Source organism: Aquarana catesbeiana, linkage group LG12, assembly GCF_042186555.1.
Source record: "Aquarana catesbeiana isolate 2022-GZ linkage group LG12, ASM4218655v1, whole genome shotgun sequence".
Lineage (NCBI taxonomy): Eukaryota > Metazoa > Chordata > Amphibia > Anura > Ranidae > Aquarana > Aquarana catesbeiana.
In genome coordinates, this window is record NC_133335.1 from 105,469,243 (window position 1) to 105,495,559 (window position 26,317).

Sequence of the window (26,317 nt, forward strand, 5' to 3'; positions counted from 1 at the left end):
TGCACAAAAAAACAAGAAAAATAGCCCTGGGACTTTAAATGAGGTGAGAGAGGTTTAGCCAATGTCCACAGCGAACACTGAGACAAAATCAATTTATTCATTTCAAAATGTTATGTAACGGTGAGAAATACCCCTATCCAGACCGTGCTGATCCTCCGGATGTTCCCCTATTGCGGCCTTTGTTTTGTTCCGCCTCCTCAGCTCCCGAGCTGGATGCATCACACTGCTGCCATCTTGATATCCAGCGTTTGGCGATTTATCTCAGACTTCGGTAAGTATGAGGTCTCTGCATCAGGCCTCTCTTGCCAATCATTCCATCTGCCCCCATTTACCAACCACATACATTTATTGATCTTATCACTTACATTGCAGATACAACATTCATGCATCCGCCCCTGAAGAAGCGAGCAGGGTCTCGCGAAATGCATAGGGCTTTATTGATGCTTGTTTTATGCCGGTACATGCTGGGTATTATTGATGTCTGCATTATGTTCACATGCTTCCCTGTCCACATGTATGTACATTTTATCATCTTATTTTGTATGTGTATTTACTGACCCAGCAACTTTCAAGTTTTATTGTTGCTCATTGATGTATAACATTTGTAATAAATCTTTGTATATTTACGTTCATCTGTGTTGTGTACATTGGCTATTATGCCTGGTAACTCACAATCATTGTTGTTACCGCTCCGTTACATAACATTTTGAAATGAATAAATTGATTTTGTCTCAGTGTTCGCTGTGGACATTGGCTAAACCTCTCTCACCTCATTTAAAGTCCCAGGGCTATTTTTCTTGTTTTTTTGTGCACTATTAGGGATGGAGGTGTCAGAGGGGTCACACCAGACCTTAATCTTCCTTTTTTTGATTGAACCCGGGTGGAAGACACCCATTCAGCCCACACACTGGTCTGCTGTTACCATTAGCCTTTGTCCATATTACATCTAGTGTATTATCACCCTTTGGCCAATTATATTTGCATACTGCTCCCAGGGGGCCTTGCTGGGCTGAGCTGTTCCCCTTTCGCTGTTTGTCTTTTGTGGCAGTGGTTTCCATCCAGCTCGGGGGCTGCGATGTGCATAGGGGAGCTCTGTTCCTGATCTCTTGCTGTCCTCTCCTGTCTGTTGACGGGGGTGGCCACCTGCACATCGGCGCCATGTTTTCCACGCCCATACACTGACGTCTCCCTGAGGTAACTCAGGTGTGGGCTGTATGGGTCATCCCGGACGGTTGGGTGGTTGTTGCATCTGAGCACCCCCCTTTTGATGGTGGATGTCTTTTGGACGTCCATGTGGCACCGCCCGTACATGACGCTGGGGGCGTAGCCTTCGGGGTCTTGTGGGTATATCTGGATGTTCAGCACGGCTGGGATTCTGATTCACTACTTGGCGATTGGATAGAGCGGTCACATCTCTAAGAACAAACTGACAACCATTGGATGTTTTTCACTCCATTGAGGTACAACATCTTTACTTTCCTGACATCTATTGGGTCTGTTACATTATTTTTATACACATGTAATACTATGTCATTCTACATTGCGCCGTAGTCTCTCTGCCCATGCCAGTTTTATAACCATGCATTCATGCATTTACTATATTCCATATCTCAGTTAGTTTGTTCATACCAAGATATTCTTATAAGCTTAATTCACTTACTTACATCTTTATGTATATATAAATTAAAGCTTAGAACTCTATACAATAAGCTCATTTTGCATTTATGATGCCCTCTGATATATATGCATCCTTGCAGACATTTTCCAGACACAATTTTAAGGGGCTAAGTGGAGACCGCAGTGAGAAATACCCCTATCCAGACCGTGCTGATCCTCCGGATGTTCCCCCATTGTGGCCTTTGTTTTGTTCCGCCTCCTCAGCTCCCGAGCTGGATGCATCACACTGCTGCCATCTTGATATCCAGTGTTTGGCGATTTATCTCAGACTTCGGTAAGTATGAGGTCTCTGCATCAGGCCTCTCTTGCCAATCATTCCATCTGCCCCCATTTACCAACCACATACATTTATTGATCTTATCACTTACATTGCAGATACAACATTCATGCATCCGCCCCTGAAGAAGCGAGCAGGGTCTCGCGAAATGCATAGGGCTTTATTGATGCTTGTTTTATGCCGGTACATGCTGGGTATTATTGATGTCTGCATTATGTTCACATACTTCCCTGTCCACATGTATGTACATTTTATCATCTTATTTTGTATGTGTATTTACTGACCCAGCAACTTTCAAGTTTTATTGTTGCTCATTGATGTATAACATTTGTAATAAATCTTTGTATATTTACGTTCATCTGTGTTGTGTACATTGGCTATTATGCCTGGTAACTCACAATCATTGTTGTTACCGCTCCGTTACATAACATTTTGAAATGAATAAATTGATTTTGTCTCAGTGTTCGCTGTGGACATTGGCTAAACCTCTCTCACCTCATTTAAAGTCCCAAGGCTATTTTTCTTGTTTTTTTGTCCCTTCCGAGCAAGAACTCAATCGGTCCGCTCGGGTCCTGGAGGGTATATGTAATACCATGTTTCCCGCTAAACCAAGTATCTGTTTCCGAAGGGAAACCAATGATTTACCAACGTGACCAGACAGTCAGGGGGTAGAAAAAAGATATAATCTGAAAGGCAGAGGATTAAGACTAGGAAAAAGAGTAGAGGGGGAAGGATCAGACACGGGGAAGGTCATAGGAAGTCTCCGCTCCTCCCCCACCCGCCACGGGCCACCCAAGGTTCGACATACTCGTCCCCCAATACTTTTATTGGGTGTATTGACGGTACCTATCTGTGGTTGTGAAGTGGGTCCAACAAGCCCATATAATTGAAAATTTGTGAATTCTGTCTTGAGATATGGATCAGTTCCTCCATATCCCGGATCATGGATATTCTTGAGAACCATTCTCTAATTGTCGGTGTGCTTGTGGAGCGTCAATGTTTAGGGACACATAGTCTAGCTGCATTTACCATGTGCATGGCTAGGGACTTGTACGCTTTCTTAGATAGAGAGGTGTGGTGTAGGAGGAATTGAGCCGGGGTATAGTCAAGGGAAAATGTGGTGACGTGAGAAATGAGATCGTGGACTTGTTTCCAAAACGGTTGGAGTTTTTCGCATGTCCACCATACGTGAAGCATAGTACCCACCTCCCTTTCACAACGCCAGCAGGTATCAGGGATATCGGCCGAGAATTTATGGAGAAGGGAGGGGGTCCTATCCCACCTAGTGACAATCTTGTAGCCATTTTCCTGAATGGCAACATTCAGTGAACTCTTATGAGCATATTCATGAATTGTGGTCCAATCCTCATTTGTCAAGTGTGTTTGTAGTTCGTTATTCCAAGAGACGTGAGACGGGGCTGGGGCATGGATAGGGTCCTCCGAGAGAAATGAGTAGATGAGTGAGATCAGATGTCGTTGTTGAGTTTTGTGTTGGCAAAGGGTCTCGAAGGGGGTTAGGGGTCTCGGCCAGCACACCTGGTATGCTTGGGTTTCTAAACAGTGCCTAATTTGTCTATAGGTCCAGAAAGAGAAAGTGGACGACACTGACATTGTTTTGAGTTTCTCTAGTGTAATGGGTTTGTTATCACTGTAGAACTGCTGGGCTAATACCTCTTCAAAAGGCCATTCCTTGCGCAAGAAAGAATTAAGCTCCCCAGGGGGGAAGGCAGGGTTCCCTCTTAGCGTTGTGAGAGGACCCGGGATAGTAGTGAGATTCGCGTTCCGACCTGTCCTCTTAAACGCTAGGAGAGACGGGTGAATGAGTGGGTGTGTATAAAGGTCCTGTGGCCAACTGTTTGGAGGCAGCCAGGGTAGCAGGTGCAGCTGAGAAGGCTTTTTCTAGGAAGACCCACGCTTTCTCACAAGCATGGATATTCCAATCTGTGATCCTGGTAAGGTGGCAAGCATCTGCCTTCTCGGAATCGAGTGACAGAAGGAACCCTTGTGTTTTTGTTGATGCAAGCCAATGCTGTAAGTTGAGGGTACGGATCGTGTTGTCCCTGGCTTCTCGTCCAGGAACAAATCCCACCTGGTCTGGGGAGATGAGTTCTGGAATGAGGGGCAGTAATCGATTAGCTAGGACCTTTGCGTAAATTTTTATATCCACATTTAGTAGGGAGATCGGTCTGTAATTTATATGGTCAGTATGTAAGTTATAAAGCTTGGAATATTATCTCTCAAATTCTTTAGCAATGTCCTCATTCTTGACCAGGAGATCTCCCCTGTTGTTGCGCAAAGAGTGGATCTTGGAGGAAAATTTAGAAGCTTGAACTGAGCGGGCCAACAGACGACCGCACTTGTTGCCATGTTCGTAAAAGATCCTCTGGCCAAGAATGTAACGTCTTTTCGTGCGTTTATCCAGCTCCTCCAAGAGGAGAGACCGGGATCGTATTAAGTCCTAGAGTGTAGATTGGGCTTGGGTCTGTTTGTGGGTTGTTTCCAGGGATCTAAACAATTGGATAATGGCATTGATGGTCTCTTGATGCAGTTTTTTGGATTTCGATGCTAGGGCCAGGAATTCACCCCGGATCACACACTTATGTGCCTCCCATAGGGAAATTGGAGATATTTCTGGATTTGTGTTCTCCTGGAAATATTGGCGGATGCGCGTGCGGATGTATTTAATTGTAGGAATGTCTTTAAGTAGGGAGGGGTTCAGACGCCAAATTTTCGACTTCGTATCTAATTCTGGGAAGGCGAGAGTTACCGTGATCGGATGGTGGTCTGATAAGAACATAGGTTCTATTGTGGCTTGTTTTAGATATGGTAGATCTGCCTGGGAGAGGAAGAAGTAGTCTATCCTCGAGTACTTTTGATGTGGGGCCAAGTAGAAAGTGTAATCTTTTACCGAAGGTGACATAGTGCGCCATGTGTCATGAAGAGTCAGGTGTTGTAGGTTTAGCTTGATCTGTCTTAGTGCTTTATATGTTAGGTTGGAAGATCCCGTGGAAGAATCTAGCAGGGGATTCAAGGGCATGTTGAAGTCCCCCCCCATTAGTACCAAGCCCCTCTGAAAAGATGCTAATTGGTCACATACTTTTTTAAAGAAGGAAACCTGATGGTCATTTGGACTGTAGATATTGGCCAACGTCAGTGGCTTAGAGGCGTAAGTACCCTTAAGAAGAATGAACCTACCCTCAGGGTCAATAAGGGAGTCTGTAATGAGGAAGATAGCGTGTCTGGAAATTAGTATAGAAACACCTTTTAGTCTTGGCTTCAGCATTAGTGGCATGAATTACCTGGCGGTATATGTGATTTGACAATTTGGGGACAGCATCTGATCGAAAATGGGTCTCTTGTAGAAATATGAAGTGGGCTCTGTGTTTAGACAGAGAAGAGAGGACTTGCGATCTTTTTTCAGGCAAGTTCAAGCCCTTTACATTCAAGGATGTGCACTTCAGCGACAGGGGTGTTCTAATATCCTTGTTATGCTGCATCATCGCAGGCGAACCGGGAACTCGAGCCGACTTAGTAGTGGGAGAGTTAGGCGGCAATTAGTATTAAAAAACCCCCTCAGGCGGGAGGACGAGGGCGGAGCCAATCCAGGAAGGGGGGAGGTCTGGGAAGGGGGATATATCCGGGTAGGGAGTAGAAAGGGCACAGACGGACAGAGAGGGGAGTAGGGGTAGAAGGGAAAAGAGAAAATGACAGAGAAGGGGAAGCAAGAAGGAGAGAGGGGTAAGAACGAATATAACAAACCAGAGATGGATGTAGAAATACTAATCCACCTAGGGAGAAAGAGGTCTGGAGGGTCAGCCTATGTCCTATCAGGACAGCTGTGTGGGGTAGAGAGAAAGAACGGAAAAAACAGGGTATGTGTACCATCAGGGTCCAAAAAAAATAGTCTGGTGGTTGTGCACATCCATGCACCCCACTGCAGGTGAAAGGATGGGGAGCCTGCGTAGAGCAATGAATAGTGAGTGATTGCAGCCTGGTCCTCAAAATAAAGAAAACATTAAAGAAACGAGAAACTTTGTAAGAACTCGAGCACTGAACATCAAAAACCCTAATGCTGGACACCATTGTACGCTGCACGTAGGCATATAGTAAACATACATTATAACCCCCTGTGTACCATCGGAACCTTTTACTGAATCAAGGGGTAGAGTAAAGGGGAAAGGAAAATGGGGTCGAGTGAGAAGGAAGGGGTTGGAAGACAGGATAGCGTGGTAGGGATACCTGAAGGGGATAGAGAGAGGGCAATAGATGGGAGGGAAGAGAGGAGGGAGGAATCTGTAGGGTATGGGCAAATGGTGCCATAGGAGAGGGGGAGGAGAGAAGGTTAGGGTACGAGGGGAAATGAGGTACATACCTAAATGATATACAGAGGTTAAAATAACTTGAATAATCCTCCATCTATAGGTAAACCAAATAGTAATTAGTTATGGCCCTCTGGGGTGTGATCGTGTCAGGGTCAGCCAGAACATATAAGGTACGTATATCTGCTAACATCCTAACTGAGTTAAGTTACTTAGTCCCTTGTTTGGACACTCGGGATGTCGGAATGAAACCGCTGCATCCCGGGTGTCCAGACCAAAACAGATGGCATCTCAAACCTCCATCACAGCGAAACACAAACTGGTCTCGTGGCCATCTTCGGAGTCGTTAGTAGTATGACAGATCAGAGTCTCCCGGTTGAGGTCCGGTAGCCAAGATGGCAGGGTACCAAGTCTTCCTCACAGGGTTTGTTGCAGTTCTTATGTAATTACATTGGAGGAAGCGATGATGATGTCCGCTGGGGAAAGTGTGATGTGCCTTAAAGACCCGTCAGGTATGCTGTGACCACTATCGTGCACGTCTTGATTGCAGATCACACTCGCCCAGCAACCAACCGAGAGTAGAGCATGGCTGAGACTTTGGTAAGAGCGTAAGGATGGCGTCTTGATGCTTTAAATCTTCTTAAGGGAACTCAGACTCAGAGGTTTCATCACGTCAGGGATCATTTTCATTAAAGGGTGAAGAAGGAAGGGGTGGATGAGGCTAACGAAAGTGCCAGAGGATGGTGCTCTAAAGGGAACTATGCAAAAGTCACAGGTAGGGTTAATGATGTAGCCGATGCGTGTATACCAGTTAGCTCGCAAACAGCAGGTCCAGCATGCGAAGGGAAACTCTAGGCTTCCAGGCAACCTCTCCTCGCTGATGGTGAGGGAGGTGATCCCGGGCTGCGTGGATAAAGGTCACGTCGTGATGCACGGGTATTTGGAGAATCCAGGTCACCTTTGCGTCTGCGTGTTCTGTGCCGCTGGGCTTTTGGAGACGGGTTGGAGGACACTGGGAGCCATGGTTCCGTGGGGAAGAACTGTGCATACCAATCCGGTAGTTCTATAATTGGAAGATCCAGCTGCTCGCAAAAGGTCTGCAGGTCATCCGGCGTGCGCAGTAAGGAGGAGCGTCCTCTGGATGACGCTGACAATCAGAAAGGAAACTTCCAGCGATATGGGATATTGCGGGCCCTTAGAGCATCCAACAGGGGGCGCAGAGCTCTTCTGTTTTGGAGCGTGATTTGCGACAAATCCTGAAATAGTTTGACTTCTGCTCCATTGTGTAAGATCTGACCTCTTTCTCTTGCTTTGCGTAGGATTTCTTCTTTAAGTTGGAAGTTAACCACACAGCACACAATGTCCCTAGGTGGTTCATTTTCTCGCGGCTGTGGGCGCAGGGAGCGATGTGCCCTCTCCATTTCAATAGGGGAGTCAGCCAGGCGCTCCATTAGGTCATTAAAGAGTGAGCAAATGTTCTGTTGTAAAGCTCCAGGGTCCACGCTCTCAGGGATCCCCGCACCCTGATATTATGTCTCCGGCCCCTATTATCAAAGTCCTCAACATGTCTATGGAGGTCAAACATTTGGGAAAGCTGGGAATCGTAGACAGATTGGACTTGGCAAATGGCGGCCACATGTGTTTTAGAGGTTTGCTCTACAGTCTCGATGCGGTGTGCTACAGCCTGAAAGTAATTTTTCAGATCTGCTATTGCCGCTGTCACCGAGTTCTTGATATCTAGAGCGAACTTCTCTAAGTCTAGAATGCTCGGTAATAGGTCTCGGCCCGGGACAGAGTCAGGTGGGGCCATTGTTAGAGAGCCGGATGGCGTGGTAGGCGAGAACGTGGTCTTGGCCTGGGAGGCCGCAGCCGTTTGGCGCTGGGTCCGTAACCGCTCCGGAATGTTCTTGTTCAGTTGCATGCCTGTATCCATGATGGCCCGGGATGCAGAAGAACTCCTAGTGGTTCTGCTCATGCTATTTTGGAGGTGCAGGCTCCCCTATAAGCTGAGTTTGGACTGCAGTACACAGGAGCTCACAGATTACGCTGCCATTTCGGTCTCCGTCCAGGCCACGCCCCCAACACAATTTTTTTTTTGTGGAAAAAATACACTTTTTTGAATTAAAAAATAAGAACACAAATAAGAACACAGTAAAGTTAGCCCAAATTTTTTCTATATTGTGAAAGATGATGTTATGCCGAGTAAATTGATACCCAACATGTCATGCTTCAAAATTGCGCCCATTCGTGGAATGGCGACAAACTTTGACACTTAAAAATCTCCATAGGCGACATTTAAAAATGTCTACAGGTTACCAATTTTGAGTTACAGAGAAGGTCCTGTGCTAGAATTATTGCTCTTGCTCTAACGATCTCTCACATGTGTGGTTTGAACACAGCTTTCATACGTGGGCACGACTTACGTATGTGTCTGCTTCTGCGCGCAAGCTCGGAGGGACGGGGCGCTTTAAAATATATATATATTTTTTATTATTATTTTACTTATTTACTTTTACACTGTCCTTTTAAAAATAAAATTTTGGATCACTTTTATTCCTATTACAAGGAATGTAAACATCCCTTGTGATAGAAAAAAAGCATGTCAGGACCTTTTTAATGTAAGATCTGGGGTCAAAAAGACCTCAGATCTCACATTTAAACTTAAAAGCAATAAAAAAAAAAAAAGTTTTTTTTTTTTCAATAAAAAAAGATTGTCCCTTTAAGGCCGTTGGGCGGAAGGGATGTTTGACGTCGCTGCCATCATCCAATGGCGAGTGGGGACCATCATTCCCTCACTCGACTTAGTGGCAAGCAGGGAAAGCATTGGATCGTCTCCGCCGCTACCGTTGGATCCGGTAACCTCTCCTGCTGCCAATAAAAGCGATCTCATGGCAAATCCACTGTGGAGACCACTTTATCTCAAAGCGGACCACCCGCCGTTGAAGAAAATACCGGGGTTATGGCAGCTATCTGCTGCCATAACCCCGGTATTTAACGTCAAAGCACCAACGTATGTCGACGGTGGGCGGGTGGTCCGGAGGTGGTTAAAGTGATTGTAAAGTCTTGGTGTTTTTTTTCTATAAAAATAACAAACATGTTATACTTACCTGCTCTGTGCAGTGGATTTGCACAAAGCAACCCAGATCCTCCTCTTCTTGGGTCCCTCTTCTGTGCTCCTGGCACCAAGCCAAGTCACAGCTCCCTGTGTCCATTCAGACAAGGAGCCGCTGCCCGGCCCCGCCCCCTCTCTCCTGATTGGCTGACTTTGATTTATAGCAGCGGGAGCCAATAACGCTACCGCTGTGTTTCAGTCAGTAGGGAGAGTCTCGGACGGCCAAGACACTCGTGAACATCGCTGGACAGAGATGGGGCTCCGGTAAGTATTAGGGGGGCCTGCTGCACACAGAAGACTTTTTATCTTAATATATATAATGCATTAAGAAAAAAAGTCTCACACATGTGGTATCGCTATACTCAGGAGTAGCAGAATGTATTTTGGGGTGTCATTTTTGTTATTACATGCTACGTGTTAGAAATATCTTATAAATTGACAACTTTGTGTAAAAAAAAAAAAAAAAAAATACGTTTTCATTTTCTTTCCACGTTTTCCGAAAACTTGGCGGGAAACAAAAAATGCCTCATAGGCATGCTGTGTAAAAGTCTCACACATGTTGTATCGTTATACTCAGGAGGATTAGCAGAATGTATTTTGGGGTGTAATTGCAAGTATGCATGTGCTGTGTGAGAGAAATATGACAATTTTGTGTAAAAAAAATAACAAATTCTTAATTTTCTCAAGAACTGTGGGGAAAAAAATTACAATTTAAAAAAACTCACCATGCCTCTTACTAAATACCTTGGATTGTCTACTTTCCAAAAAGGGGGGTATTTGTACTGTTCTGGCTTGTTAGTATCTCGAGAAATGGGATAGGCCATCAGTACATGAGGTGTGATCAATTTTCTATTATTGGCACCATAGCTTGTAGACAGACTAAATAATATCCACTAATTTGGGTTTACCAAAGATATGTAGCAGTATAAATTTTGGCCCAAATTTATGAAGAAAAAGTTTCATTCTCCAATCCCACCTCATGAAGGGAAGAACCACAAACTAAAAGTGGGAGTCCCGCACTTCAAAGCACATGAAATTCTGGTGGCCAAGGAAAATGGGGTTGTGAAAGTATACACCCTAAGACCAATTTCCTTGGGGGAGTAAGCCAGCAGCAAATAAATCCACTCTCATGCCAAACCACCTGCCAAAGCCAACACGTTTGGTAATTACCTTTAAGATTTTGATGAACTGATTTTTGATCACTGGCTTCGTAATTGGGACCAGGCAAGTTAAGATTGTGGAAACCAGGTGTAAAACGGTAGAGCTTGACCTTTAAGAGAGGTATTAGGTCATCAGGCAGTATGTACTAACTTAGGGCAAGGGCAATGCACCACCACATTAAAGACGTCCTGCTGTATCTCCAGGTGTAAAAGTGTTTAAAAGGAAAAGGGAGAAAAGAAGATGAGAACTCTAAAAACTAGGTGAGGAAGTCTAATGCCGCGTACACACAATCGGACATTGATCAGACATTCCGACAACAAAATCCAAAAAATTTCCGACAGATGTTGGCTCAAACTTGTCTTGCATACACACGGTCACACAAAGTTGTTGGAATTTCTGAACGTCAAGAACGCGGTGACGTACAACATGTACGACGGGACTAGAAAAGGGAAGTTTAATACCAAGTGTGCCACCTTTTGGGCTCCTTCCACTAATCTCGTGTTAGTAGAAGTATGGTGACAGACGATTCGCACTTTTCAGCCTCCTGCTTTTACGATCGTTACTGCTCTTCAGTTTGTGCTTGTGGGTTTGTATTTCTATTGCATATTTGATTTTCAGTGTGTTCTTGTCCTCTCGTATCTGATTTTCAGCTCTGGCCTTTCTGTTTTTCAGTGCTTTCTGTTAGTTCGTTCTAACCAGCCGAACGTTTTGAAGCCATGAGGACCCTCACCCCGGACCAGAGGGTTTATAACTACCATCTGGCCAGAGCCAGAAGAGTGGTGGAGAATGTTTTCGGGATAATGGCCAGCCAGTTCCGCCAATTCCTTATGCCAATCAACATGGCGGAATATAAACAACCATATAATACTTGCATGCTGCATTCTACACAACTATTTAAGGAGAAATTCAATGAACTATGTGGCCTCAGGCCGGACCTTAACAAGAAACCCTGAAGCTGGCCATCCTGGCTTGCCCCCCCAAAGTGCCCACGAAGTAAGATAGAAGTATGTTGAGTACTTTGCGGGTAGGGGGGCCATTGATATGCCAGGAACGGTTAAAGAAACATTCAACAATCAACAATTTTTGAACTTAAACTGAAAGATTTCCTTTGATTTACTGCCTGGGTTTCTTTTAGCTGTCTCCTAGGTTATCCAATGAGCTTTTCTTTTTGGACATTTTCTTCAATAGTGCAAATGTAATTTATTTGATACATGAGGTGACGATCTCCTCTTCAGCAAACTATTATTATGTTGTGGGTCTGCTACACACACCTTGTTTTTGTTGTTAATGTATGTAATGCATTACTGAGAAAAATATTCATCATTTTCAGCACCATGAATGAATTTTGTGGAGTCATGAAAATGGCGTGATTGTGGCAAATTAGAAAGCACTGTGGGTGTTATTTACTAAAGGAAATTCCACTTTGCACTCCAAGTGCACTTAAAACTGCACTGAAACAGCACTTGTAGTGCAAAGTGGATTTGCCTTTAGTAAATAACCCCCATTGTCACTGTAAACACCTTAAACAACTTTTACTTCAAAAACTGCTTTTGATCATTGAAATAAGAAGCTACACATTGTTGAGTAGAAAACTTTTTACTCAAAGCACATTCACATGTGCGTTTAGAAAAGTGTTTTTGAACAAACCAACATCTTTGGTGTATAACATTATTTTTTGTCACATTAATTAGAAATAGCCTTTTTTGGTTAAACAGGCATGTTTCAAAACATAACATACAGAACTCAGGAACTTACAAAGTTCTTCTTTGACAAAGTGAAGGCAATATCAGACATTAGTATGTCCAAAATGTGTTGATATTGCCTTCATCAGATGGGGTGATGTCACACCTTTAAAAGCCTAATTTTGAAAATGTACACAAATTGGAATTCAAAATGGGGATTTCCCTCCTGATCCCATGCCTAATGTCAACATGTGCTAGCTCCCATCATGGGGGATCAAGGGATGTGTTTTGGGGGTGCAACCCCTTCCTCTCAGCTACTTTAGTAGCGAGGAAGGGGTTGCACCCACAAAACGCTTACATTGATATCCCGTGATGGCAGATAGCACATGTTGACACACTGTGTGCATCTTCAAAATTAGGCTTTTAAAATACTTAAATGAATTTTTTTTTTTTTAATTCCAAAATACACGAAAACAAAGGGTTACATTTTTGTGTGTTTTAGAGTCTCCCTAAAACATCAATGAAGTTCTTCGTTTTTTTTTTGAACATCATTGATGTTTTGCTTTACATTTTCAAAATCGCGATTGCACCCCATTATCTCTCCGATGAGGATCTGGGCACTGGTGAAATGAGATTCTTCTTCCACAACATCCACATCACCTAAAAAAACAAAATAACACACCATGTATTATAAATATGCAGGAACAGATCTCTTACCTGAAGCTGTGGTCTTCGACACTCACCTGTTGTGGTGACAATTTCGCACACTTCCAAAACCTCTCCCTCCTCCTCCTCTGCTTGGGTTTTGGTGACTTCCCCTTCTTTCGGAGGTGAGGGGTCCCTGGTGTCCTCAGATGTCCCGAGTCTTTTCTCCCCTATGTGAATAAAAAAAAGGTATACTTAGCACACAGATATTTGATGCCAGAAATAGGAATATGAAACATTGCTTGGAAGTGTCGTACAGTTGTCTGTTTGGGCAGAGTTCCAAGCTAAAGACATTTTTATCTCCTTTCCAATGCTGGAATACTTCCTTTTTTGTTCAATTTTCACACATGGAGACACCCCTAGTACCCACTGGCGCACCTGTGTGGGACACCCTAAAAAGGTTGTTCTGGTGTCCCACACTAGTGCTCCTGCATCCAGATGTGTAAATAGCTGCTGAGTGTCCTCTCCTTACACTGAATCAAGTTTCCATTTCATTTTAGTTACAAACCCATCTAGACAACAAACTTCTTTTAATACAAATAGGCCTGAACAAATGTAGTTAACCTGTATCTGCCTAAAACATCTTATAAGTGGGCGAACGAACGATGTTTCCTACGATCGATTACTGTGCCCATGAGCATGAAAGTTGCCATTTTCAAATGTGCAACAGTAAAGAAAAGCACATGGAGCAAGAAGAATAGGAACACACGACAAACTACTTACTTTTTGCAGCACTTTCTTGATTCTTCTGTACTGATCCTGCTCCGTCAATTTCAGGTCTGACCAGCATTTCCTCAATTTCTCCTTGAATCGCCGTACCCCAAAATTCCTGTGCAGACTCTTCACAACTTTAGGCATGATCTTGGCCTTTCTCACATTTGGGTTTGGGTAGGGTCCATGCTTCCCATCATAGTCGGCCCTCTTTAAGATGTCCACCATCTCTACAAAGGACATATTTGAGGCCTTCAATCTCCTCCGGGATCGTGAGGTTCGGGGCTCTGGCCTTTTGTCGTTGCTGCCCTCCTCTACATGCACATGTTGTCTCTCCGCCATGTTCTCTCCCACTGCGTCAAAAGACAAGGGGCGGGGAATAGACTAGAAAGAATGTCGGGGTGGGCGGAGTTTCACACATGCGCAGTGTATATAAAGCGGAACACACGGGCGTCGTACGTATGATCTGTGAGCGGGGGGGACGAAGTAACGGAAGCGCCGATCGTTATAATGAAGGTACAATTTTAAGTTGGTGCATCAGTGGCCTATACTGCTTAGAGATTGAGGCCTATATTGGGTTAAGATTAGGAGAGTTTCGCCTGACATTAGGGTTTGTCTTGTGTTGTGTCTTGCAGGGAAAATGGATTTATTCAACAATGAGGACTTTATCCCCATATTGATTGATATGTACAGGGAGCTGCCCTGTCTGTGGCAGGTAAACGACCCATTTTATAACAATAATCCAAAGAGGAAGGCAGTGCTGGATTAATTGCTGGAATTTGTGAAGCCGGTGATCCCCACGGCAGACATCCCCTATTTGAAGGCCCTAATTGGTGGCATGAGGAGCACTTATAATAGGGAGCGCAAGAAGTTCCAGGATTCCCTGAGATCAGGAGCTCAGCAGATGACATTTATGTACCCAGGCTGTGGTACTATGACAGACTGCATTTTCTGGCAGGCCAGACTGAAACCAGGCCAGCACTCTCCAGTCTTTCTTTAAGGCTTCCTTCCACCCCAGCTGAGGCTTCTGATGACCAACCTGGACCTTCCAGGCAAGCAACATGTGGAGGAGCCCAGCTTAAGTCAGGTATAACATTCTTCAAAATATTTCTGGTTGTCAGATTAATGATGTTAAATATATGTTAGTTTTAATAACTAATTTCTGATTTCACAGAGTGTTTTACCTATCAATAGACAGTAGTCACCAGAAATGATAGTGACAAGAATGAAAAATGCTGGGGTCAGAATGATAGTCTTTTTTATTTATTAACATTCAATTTGCAACAGTCATGAGCTGAAAATTGTGTGTGATTGATGAACAAAAAACTAAAACTATGTCCCTTTTTCATACACAGGAAAGTCTCCGCCAGGAGGAGGCCGTGGAAAGTGGAAGCCAGGAGGTGGCCGGGCACAGTAGCCTACCAGAATCCCAGGTCCCTCCCCTCGGCCTTCCACAAAAAAGTGGCAGGAAGAGAAGTAACCTGAAGGAGGCAGCAATTGGTCTATTTCTGAAGGCTATTGCTGCCCTTAGAACCCCCCCAGTGTTCAAGAGGACTATGCCTAATTGACAGCCTGCAAAATGCTGGAAATGGAGGAGGGCCAACGCCTCTTATGTGAGGAAGTGATCTTACAAGCCCTAAAAAAGGGGTTCTGGGGCGAAAACACAAGCCAAAGCAACATTTGTGAGTTGAACCATGGCCCTCCTCCTGCCACACCTCCAACACCAGAGCCACAGCCTGGAAGGAAGCGTGTAAGGAAGACCAGAGAGTGATGGCCATGGACGCAGGTTGTTGTATGACCACAGCCTGAGGATAGATATGTAATCTGCTGCTGTTCCTGATCTCTTGTAGTCTTGGACCGGATTGTGCTCACTATTATATGGACTCCTCAGCCACCAATTTTGACTGTAAAATTATTGATGTATGCCCTGGGGTACAAAGGCTTTGCAAATTTCTGCAGTTTCTCCAGCGTTGCCTACCTCTTTTGTTATGAGCCAGAATAAATGGCTATTTATTTTTCACAAATACTTGCCTATGTGTTTTACTTCAAAAAGGACAGTTTGTTTCTGAGTAGGCAGGTACATTTCAAAAATACAATGTAAAATTAACAAGGGACACCAACACCAACCAACCTCCTTGAGGTAAAAAATTACAAGATAATAATGGTGTTGTGGTAACTTGACACACAAAACGAGAAATAATATTATGGAGAGCACTAGAAAACAAAAAAAATGCAGATCTTGATAAAAAAAACAAATAAAAAAAATAAGTATTATGGATCTGACGAGAAATAAAAATAACATTATTCATGAGATCATGAGAAATTATAAAGAAAGAAGTTTGTGAGAACTCTGTGTGAATATCAGCAGCAAAACAACTTCATTATTCTAGCATTCTAAAGAAGAAGAGAATGTGCTGCATTAAAAGATTTCAAAATTGTCAGCGTGACGAATGTGCTATGTCCATTAAGAACGCTAGTTTTACCATACCGAGCGCTTCCGTCTCGTAATTTATTCTGAGCATGCATGGCACTTTGTGCTTTGGAATTGTGTACACACGATCGGAATTTACGCAAAAAGGATTTTGTTGTCGGAAAATTTGAGAACCAGATCTCAAATTTTGTGCGACGGAAATTCCGATGGAAACTGTCCAATGGAGCCGACACACAGAATTTTTCGAAAACAAGCTATGATTGCACATTTTACATCGGAAAGTCCGATCGTGTGTACAGGGCATAACAGTGACCATGTATCGTATGCTGAAAAAGCTCTTGGACAAATGGGTGACTATGGGTCTAGTATACTTGCACTTTGCTAAAAATTTTTACCCTGTTCGCTATTCATATTCTAAATTTCTAAAGTTGTTAGCGGTGCACTGATGCAGATAATGTACTTGATGAGAACTGTTTAATCATATGTGTATTTTCTTTTTATATTAAGTAAATAATTTTAAAACATGCAGGTGCAGGGGTATAGCTTTTACAAGGCCAGGACCCTTTTTTGATTTGAATAGTGTGACATCCAGTAGGTAGCAGTACATCCACACATTGAACAACAGAGTGTACACCAATTAACACTGGGATAAAATGGGGGTGTTCTTAAACATTTGACTGTTACATCTATATCAAGCATCTCAGTGTTCCACAAATTTTAGTTGCTAAATAACAAACAGCAATTTTGCATACCTTGCCTTTACTGGTGAGGAGCTGCTTATAGAGCAGCCAGCCCTCCCTGTACACATCACTGAACTCTGTATCAGACAGCTCAGATGCAGAGTGACATTTGGATCGTCCATCTTCAGAAGCAACCAAGCTATCAAGAGACTGCAGGAAAAAAAAAGTGAAAGGAGTTAAGGAAACAATATATGCAGTACTTTTAGCAGTAGAAACTAAACTACCATATCTTGAAGGATATAAAGTTAAACTTGATAAACATTTTGAAACCTCACTATGTTAATAAGACTATGCTTGAGGTGATTGTAGCCATATTAGTGCACTTGCAACAGAAACAACTGAGTACTATCCATGATACTTTTTCTATTTGCACTAACATACAACTTTTCAGGACAAGCTTTCAGGGTATGTCCCCTTTTTCAAGGTCCAAGAGTACTGCTTGGACCTTGAAGAAGTGGACGTACCCTGAAAACTTGTCCTAAAAAATTGTATTAGTGCAAATAAAAAAGTGCAAATAAATACATTTGGGGCCAGTCACACACCTCCCTGATGACATGGCATGATGGATAAGTATCTACCTATATTTTTCAGCATTTAGGACACCATTGATCCTGACCAAATCTCAACTCTATTCGCAGAAATGCAGCCCTTGCAAGGAACCTCAACCAAGCTGCACGGTTGCCTGCAGACATGCATTATTGTACCGCTCTCCACCCCTTCAGTGAATAAACTGCCTCCTGCTACAGCCAAATATTTTGACTCATCAGTCCAGAACACCTGCTGCTATTTTTCTGCACCCCAGTTCCTATGTTTTCATGCATAGTTGAGTCACTGATCCTTGTTTCCACTCCAGAGGTATAGCTTTTTGGCTGCAATTACTCCATGAAGACCACTTCTGACCAAACTTCTCCAGACAGTAGATTGGTGTACCTGGGTCCAACTAGTTTCTGGCAGTTCTGTGCTGATAAATGCTGCCTCTAAACACATAGTCAGCGTTTGGACATCTATCGGTCCCATCTATGTGCCAAAGGCAACCCGCTCAACAGGAGTAATTGTAGCCAAAAAGCTATACAGCACTTCAACATGTAGAGACCATTACAGGAAAGGACACAGTCACCATCCATACTGCATTGCCAATAGCAGGATGGGTGAGAGATAATGGACTGACCACTAGGGCAGCTGTAACCCAGAACCAGACACTGATGAAATGGAAGTGGTACCGCTAAGAAAGAGGGGGTATTGCAGCTGGGGATGTTAGAGACATTTCAAAACAGTTGGCAGGGCTTGTTACTTTTACCAGCACCCGGCCAGAAGAAGAAATTCCTGTGCTGCATTGATCCCCCATTCAAGAGGCTGCACCCTGGGTCTCTGTCAGAAGACATGAAGGAGTCAGCGTTGTTCACTGATGGTTCAGCCATAGTTGCCTAATCTGGGCGTAAATGGACAGCAGCAGCCTACAACCCAAGTACCGACAAAGTCCTGCAGGAGACCGGAATTGGAGGGTCCAGTCAGTATGCAGAGTTGAAAGCTGTAGTGATGACTCTTCAGGAGGATCCTTCTTCCCATGTCACTATCTACACTGACAGCTGGGCAGTTTTTAAAGGACTGACAACCTGGATGCCCACGTGGAAGTCCAATGAATGGATGATTCATGGAAAGGTGGTGTGGGGAGGCAAGGAAGTCTGGGACTACCAATGGAAGGAAGCTCACTCCCGCACCATAAAAGTGGGGCATGTTGATGCACATGTGCACCTAGTCCCAGACTTTGAGAACTATAACAGAGTTGCAGATTTAATCGCCAAAGTGAAGGCAGTTGTGCCAATTGATCCTGTTTTGATGAACTTGGCCAACTGGACCCACAAGCAATCTGGACATTTGGGGCAGAAAGCAACATATGAATGGGCACAGCAGAGAGGATTGCTTATATCCATGGACATGATAAAGACTGTAATAGGGAACTGCACAGTGTGTGGAGAAGTGCGACAATGGCCATTGCAAAAGTACCAAAGAAGAAAACTAATGTGCAAAACCAAGGCGAGCCAAAGCAGCTAAAGAGGACTAAGAAGCCGCCACACATACGGCAGTGTTCCCACACAAAAAAATAATAAGGTAAATAAAGATATGTGGCGGTAACTCAAATTGCATATATGTGATGAAATAAATATATTCCAATTCTTCAAGTAAAGTGCATATGCGTAAAGCACAAAATCACATAAATGTGACTAAACATCCATTAAATTCAAAAGAAGTGACATCGCTTAAATAACAGTGAAAATTCATGAAATATGACATCAAATAAATAAATAAACAAATCCAAATGAAGGTGAATAAATCCAAAAATAGTCTAAAAGTGCATCAAGATAAAAAAAAAAAAAAAAAATCACAAATTTAGAAAAAATGTAAAAAGAACGCATGACATAAAAAGAGTCGCATGCAATAACCAAAATCACATAGAGTGCAAAAAAGTGCAGAAACGCCATAAAAATAGCCACAAGTCGATCCAATTAATGTAATACAGTTCCAACGTGAACAAAGTGAGTCTTCATAAAACAGTTTGTGCAAAAAAACAGATGAAAAAAGTGCAAGTGCAAACGATGATAGGTGACAGATTCCTCTTAATAACCATACTCCATGGTTTTTCTAAATTTGTGATTTTTTTTTTTTTTTTTTATCTGATGTCATATTTGATGAATTTTCACTGTTATTTATCCAATGTCACTTCTTATGAATTTAATGGATGTTTAGTCACTTTATTTATGTGCTTTTGCGCTTTATGCATATGCACTTTACTTGAAGAATTGGATTATATTTATTTCATCACATTTATGCACTTTGAGTTAGCGCCACATATCTTTACCTCATTGCAAAAGTACTCCACCGGGTCAATTAAGAGGGGTGAGAGGCCTGCAGAGATCTGGCAGATTGACTTCATCTGTCCCCTGCACCGGGGAAACAATGGACTGAGATACTGTTGCACTGCAGTGGACACCTATTCAGGACTTATGCTTGTTCATCCTTGCAAACGTGCAGATCAAGCCGCAATGCTCCAACTGCTCCAGGAACTTGTTGTTGCATAAGGTTGTCCCAAACTAGTCGAAAGTGATAACGGCTCACACTTCACTGGATCAACAGTACAGCAGTGGGCCAAAGATTCTAGAGTGTACTGGTTGTGCCACATCCCATACCATTCACAGGCAGCTGGTTTGATTGAAAGATGCAACAGGCTATTGAAGGACCAGATACGCAAACTTACACCCACACATACACTAAGGGGGTGGGATCGGGTCCTCACACAGGCAGTCATGTTGTTAAATTCTAGACCAATAGCCAAAAGCACACCATATGAAAGGATGGTAGGGGCTGGGGCACAGATTCCACAGCTGGAGTGCAGAGTTCAGTATTTATGTAAGGTTCCTGAAAGAACAGGGCTTAATAGATACCATGTTACTGCTTCATGACATAGAAACCAAGAGTGACATATCTGAAGCTGAAGCTTATCTAGGAATGAGAGGGAATCTGGCAGGAAGGTTTGAAGTTACATTTGCATTGGCAAATGAGCTTCAAGACAGTGGCTGGGACTCTGACTGGTTAGTGGATACTTCTCAGCAAGAGTGGAAAGTGAGGCTACATAACATCAAACCTTCCAAAATAAACTGCAGTGATCTTCTGGGAAATATCAGTATATTTCCTCTCCTCCCTATTGATGCTCTTTGGGAGGGTCAGAATGGGTACAGGCAGGGGGCGAAGTGTTAGTCAGATATCCAGGCAAGAAGCCATTTAGAGGAGAGATTTTAGCTGAAGGGCCTGGATCTACTGTTTATGTATTATTAGAAGAAACAGATAATCTGCTTTGTTTTCCACTCCACAGGCTGTCTCCGATTTGATCCATAGGAAGACCAGAGAAAAGTGGTTACATGATGGAAAGAATGACGGAAGATTGCAAGAGCTGTGGAGAGCAAGGCCTTTGATGTATTACAAGCCTGGACTTGTTTCTAAAGAACTTTAGAATGGACTTTCTAATGAACAATTAGTTAAAGACTGAAACACCTTCTCAGAAATATAGGAAGTGTTGCATTCAAGGAAAATGAATGTTTAGAATGAGTTTTCTTAGTGATGAAGTGATTTTCTGTGTGTAGTCTAAAAAAAAAATCTAGGGCAGAATGTGTCGCGCTTGTTAAAATATGATTTTTTTTTATAAGACTCATAGCATTCTGGTGTCACAGAGACAGACTTTCTCAAACCAATGTTGTTGGATACAATGGGACATTGTTGTATTCCTTTGGCAGTTTGAGTATATTGTCTCTATAGCTACAATAAACAGGTAAGAGAGTGCCTTTCAAACTGAAGCTACTGAGATGTAGGTTTGTTGGTTGTTAAGGTAACAGGGTTTGTAACAAGCTGACATATAAAAGGACTTATGATGCCTTAGACACACACACACACACACAGACACATCATCATGCTGTAAGATCGGAAGCCACTGATGATTCAAGAAAGGTGCCTGATGCTCCAGGAGAATCGTTGCCAATGGAGATAACGAACATACAGTAACTAAGTAACCTTTACTTGTATTTGTACTGGTATAGACCATAGGCATTTGCTAGGCATTTTGCTTGTTATAGATAGATGTCTGACAGATGTCAGTCTTGTATTGTATTCCTAATATTGTAATAGTTTTGTATGTACAGCATCTTTGTATAGTAAAAGCACATTTACACACTGCAGAAGTCTTAGTTTCCTTGATTATACCACAGAGTAACCTTGCTAGATAGACGCAAGCAAAGCACATGTGCCCTAATAGTGCAGCCAGTCACAGTACTCCTATCGCAGATACACAAGTCACAATATTGCCAAACCAGTGTATCTAAAATTAGTGTTGCTTATTTGCCTGTTTATTGACCACATTTCTGCTTGTTGCCTGGACTGGACCAACTGTATGTCCAACTGACTATATTCCTACAAGACACCAGTCCCAGTTATCTCTTGCGGACAACTGTACTCCAGGAACCATGAGAACGCTTATCTTCTTCTTTCCTTTAGGCTCCTGTACTTCCTGGACAGTGAACATAGCATTCATGGGGGAAGCCACATACCAGTAGGCTAGGCTTGCATCGCTTATAGATACTGGGACTGCTATAGGTGACTCTACACTAAGCTATATTCCCTGACCACTCGTATAGAGGCAACTATCACAGTACATTAGTTTTGATGCAATTGGTTGATTTGTGTAATACCCAAGATACAATGTGTGGTACATAATCAGCCCAAGAACTGAAAAAGTATCACGCAAACGCTTTAATGTGACTGGGCTAGCATCTTTAGTGTTTTAAAGGAACCCCAAAGCTTTTATCAGGTTAGGTGTGCAATAAATAACAGAAACACTGCCTAACACCTATTCAAGAAATTCTTTTTACAATGAGGAATGAGGTTTTTTTTTTTATTGTCTAATGTTAAATGCTTAATGAAAACTATCCGATTTAAAAAAAAAAAAAAAAAAAAAAAAATCATATGTATATATACAGTGGAAAGTATTCAGATCCCCTTAAATTTTTCACTCTTTGTTATATTGCAGCCATTTGCTAAAATCATTTAAGTTCATTTTTTTCCTCATTAATGTACACACAACACCCCATATTGACAGAAAAACACAGAATTGTTGACATTTTTGCAGATTTATTAAAAAAGAAAAACTGAAATATCACATGGTCCTAAGTATTCAGACCCTTTGCTGTGACACTCAAATTTACCTCAGGTGCTGTCCATTTCTTCTGATCATCCTTGAGATGGTTCTATGCCTTCATTTGAGTCCAGCTGTGTTTGATTATACTGATTGGACTTGATTAGGAAAGCCACACACCTGTCTATATAAGACCTTACAGCTCACAGTGCATGTCAGAGCAAATGAGAATCATGAGGTCAAAGGAACTGCCTGAAGAGCTCAGAGACAGAATTGTGGCAAGGCACAGATCTGGCCAAGGTTACAAAAAATTTCTGCTGCACTTAAGGTTCCTAAGAGCACGGTGGCCTCCATAATCCTTAAATGGAAGACATTTGGGATGACCAGAACCCTTCCTAGAGCTGGCCGTCTGGCCAAACTGAGCTATCGGGGGAGAAGAGCCTTGGTGAGAGAGGTAAAGAAGAACCCAAAGATCACTGTGGCTGAGCTCCAGAGATGCAGTGGGGAGATGGGAGAAAGTTGTACAAAGTCAACCATCACTGCAGCCCTACACCAGTCGGGGATTTATGGCAGAGTGGCCCGACGGAAGCCTCTCGTCAGTGCAAGACACATGGAAGCCCGCATGGAGTTTGCTAAAAAAACACCTGAAGGACTCCAAGATGGGGAGAAATAAGATTCTTTGGTCTGATGAGACCAAGATAGAACTTTTTGGCCTTAATTCTAACCGGTATGTGTGGCGAAAACCAGGCACTGCTCATCACCTGTCCAATACAGTCCCAACAGTGAAGCATGGTGGTGGTAGCATCAGGCTGTGGGGGTGTTTTTCAGCTGCAGGGACAGGACGACAGGATGATTGGTTACAATCGAGGAAAAGATGAATGCGGCCAAGTGCAGGGATATTCTGGATGAAAACCTTTTCCAGAGTGCTCAGGACCTCAGACTGGACCGAAGGTTTACCTTCCAACAAGACAATGACCCTAAGCACACAGCTAAAATAATGAAGGAGTGGCTTCACAACAACTCTGTGACTGTTCTTGAATGGCCCAGCCAGAGTCCTGACTTAAACTCAATTGAGTATATCTGGAGAGACCTAAAAATGGCTGTCCACCAACGATTACCATCCAACCTGACAGAACTGGAGAAGATCTGCAAGGAGGAATGGAAATACAGCGGTGAAAAACTTGTTGCATGTTTCCCAAAAAGACTCATGGCTGTATTAGATCAAAAGCGTGCTTCTACTAAATATTGAGCAAAGGGTCTGAATACTTAGGACCATGGGATATTTGAGTTTTTCTTTTTTAATAAATCTGCAAAAATTTCAACAATTCTATCTTTTTCTGTCAATTTGGGGTGCTGTGTGTACATTAATGAGGAAAAAAATGAACTTAAATGATTTTAGCAAATGGCTGCAATATAACAAAGAGTGAAAAATCAAAGGGGGTCTGATATATAATATATATGGAATGGTTGCTAAAGGAAACCTAATAGAATTTTTGGGAGCTGCCATCGCTGACCTCTTTCTAAATATCCTACTTGCTTTGCAGTTTGTTTTCTCTTTCTTTCTTTGTAACTGGCCTGAATCAAGCATGTAAATGTGTTAGTAACGTCAGGACTGCTGGTCCATATACTTGCTCCAGTAAAAAGAAACTAGCAATTTCAGAAGGAAAGTATTGCAACGCCAAATATTTTTTTTTCCAGTACAACTTTTTTAAACAAATGACTGATGGGAAGAATATCAAATCTATTGTCAATTTGAATCTGTTATGCTGGATACAAACAGGCTGAATGTTGGTCGGTATCGGTCAGTTTGTCAGGAACGGGTTGACATTCGGTCAGTGTGTACAGTTGTCAATTTGACAAAAGCCATTCTTACGACCGGCTTTTATTGAAGAGATGTGATTGAAAACTAGCATCCTATCAGCACTCGCAGCCAATGGCTGCAAGCGCTGATCAGTGTGTTCTGGCAGGGGGCACACCCCCTTTTAGAACACAAAGGCACAGAGAGGGAGATCACCGCACTAACATCGCATGTGTAAGTGCAGTGATCTCTGAGGTTTTTTTTTTTTTCGTTCAGCCCGCTGTGTTGAACGAAAAAAAAAAAAACTTTACGTGTGTACCACGCTTTAGGCAAACAATGCTAGAATCCAGCACTACACAGTCAACTGTTTGAGTAATGCCCTGTACACATGATCGGACATTCCGACAATAGCTTTCGTATCTTAATTTATTCTGAGCATGCGTGGCACTTTGTACGTCGGAATTCTCCACACACGGTCGGAATTTACGGATTTTGTTGTCGGAAAATTTTATAGCCTGCTCTCAAACTTTGTGCGTCGGAAATTCCGATGGAAAAAGTCCGATGGAGCCCACACACGGTCGGAATTTCCGACAACAAGCTCCAATCGCACATATTCTGTCGGAAAGTCTGACCGTGTGTACAGGGCATAACAATGTTCATTAATCCAAATTGCTTAATTTTTTTTGTTGTATTTTACAAACTTAACCCTAAAAGAACTCTCATAGGCTTTGTTGCTGCCCTACATTATCTATACATAACAAGATTTTGGCTACAATTATAAGATGAGGAAATTAACCCTAATGTATGAAAAAAAGTTTTTCTTCTCAAAGTTGTTAGTAGTATTCCAGAATTGCACAGCAGTAATCTATAATTATACACGCATAATGCACTTTCTCACCCCATCAGTGAAGAAGCTGCGCAGCATTCGCAGGCTCGGCACACGACCCACAACCTTCCTGTGGTGGAAGAAAGAAACAATACCGGTAATCAGATTAGTTTTGAAGCAGACATATTAGGAGCTTTTATCTTCCACCACACAACATCCACATCTCTAGGGCACTGCTACTGCAAACTACAAGTCAGCTACCCCATCTCTGAATTTTCACACTTCTTTATAGCAACACATATAGTCTCACCATAAACAACACCCTCCAAAGAGGGAACGCCAGCCATAATTTTTCTACCTGCCTTTTTTATTATGGCAAATATATTGTTTCCACTACTTATGTGGAGCCTACGGCAAGGTTCTAAACTCCTACATTTTTTATTCCAAAAGGCAAAGAGAACCAGTCATGACTGGGCTTATATCAAGATCTGTATACTCAGTTACTATAATGGAGAAAGCTTTCAGATTATTATGTCAGGGCTTGTTGAGCCTATGCTGGCAGCTATTTTCAGCACTAAAACATAGACAAGGAAAAATACCTTGTTCCCTATACTGTTTGTTCACACCAATACATTGCTGTGGGCTGAGCTAAAAAAAAGTACTGCAATTTGGCAAGGAAGTCAGTGACTTCAAGCCCCTGATGGCATTCAATAGGTTAAAATGTGGAGAGTGAAGATCTTAAAGGCACATGACTAATTTGTCATCAGATATTCGATACTAACCTTAAAAAAAATGTACATTTTTATTGTTTTAATATAATTTATTGGTACTTTTTACTATCTGGAGTTCTTGATATTTAACGGTTTGGTGATATAGGGTTGTCTGTAGCAGTGATCTTGAGAGAGTATAGTTTTTTCCATTGTAAACTGACATGGTTCACAGCAACCCAGGGGGGATTTAACCTGAGACTGGATCCCATTAGGGGCAAATTGACCTCTGTTTTAGGAGGTCCATAAACATGCCAATCAGATTATGAGTGCCACATTCATATGAACTCTTATATAAAGATTCTATAAAAACGTATATCAGTCTCTTTGCATGCTCCCTCATTTATACCCCAGCACCCCCCTAGATCCAGCCATGCTGCATTTACTTGCTTGGAGCTAGCCGATAGTCCCTGCATTCACTGCTGCTGGCGATG

General features: G+C 42.7%; 1 protein-coding gene across 1 annotated transcript in view; it reads right to left on the reverse strand.

Moving 5' to 3' along the window:
- Positions 1–26,317, reverse strand: part of ARHGAP23 (Rho GTPase activating protein 23) — a 529,546-nt gene that overhangs the window by 188,968 nt on the left and 314,261 nt on the right. Inside the window, exons 10-11 of the mRNA XM_073608262.1 lie at positions 25,189–25,246; positions 16,828–16,965 (exon numbers count right to left, since the gene is read on the reverse strand). Of these exons, the coding sequence (XP_073464363.1) occupies positions 16,828–16,965; positions 25,189–25,246 (196 nt within the window). The remainder of the gene's footprint in view (positions 1–16,827; positions 16,966–25,188; positions 25,247–26,317) is intronic.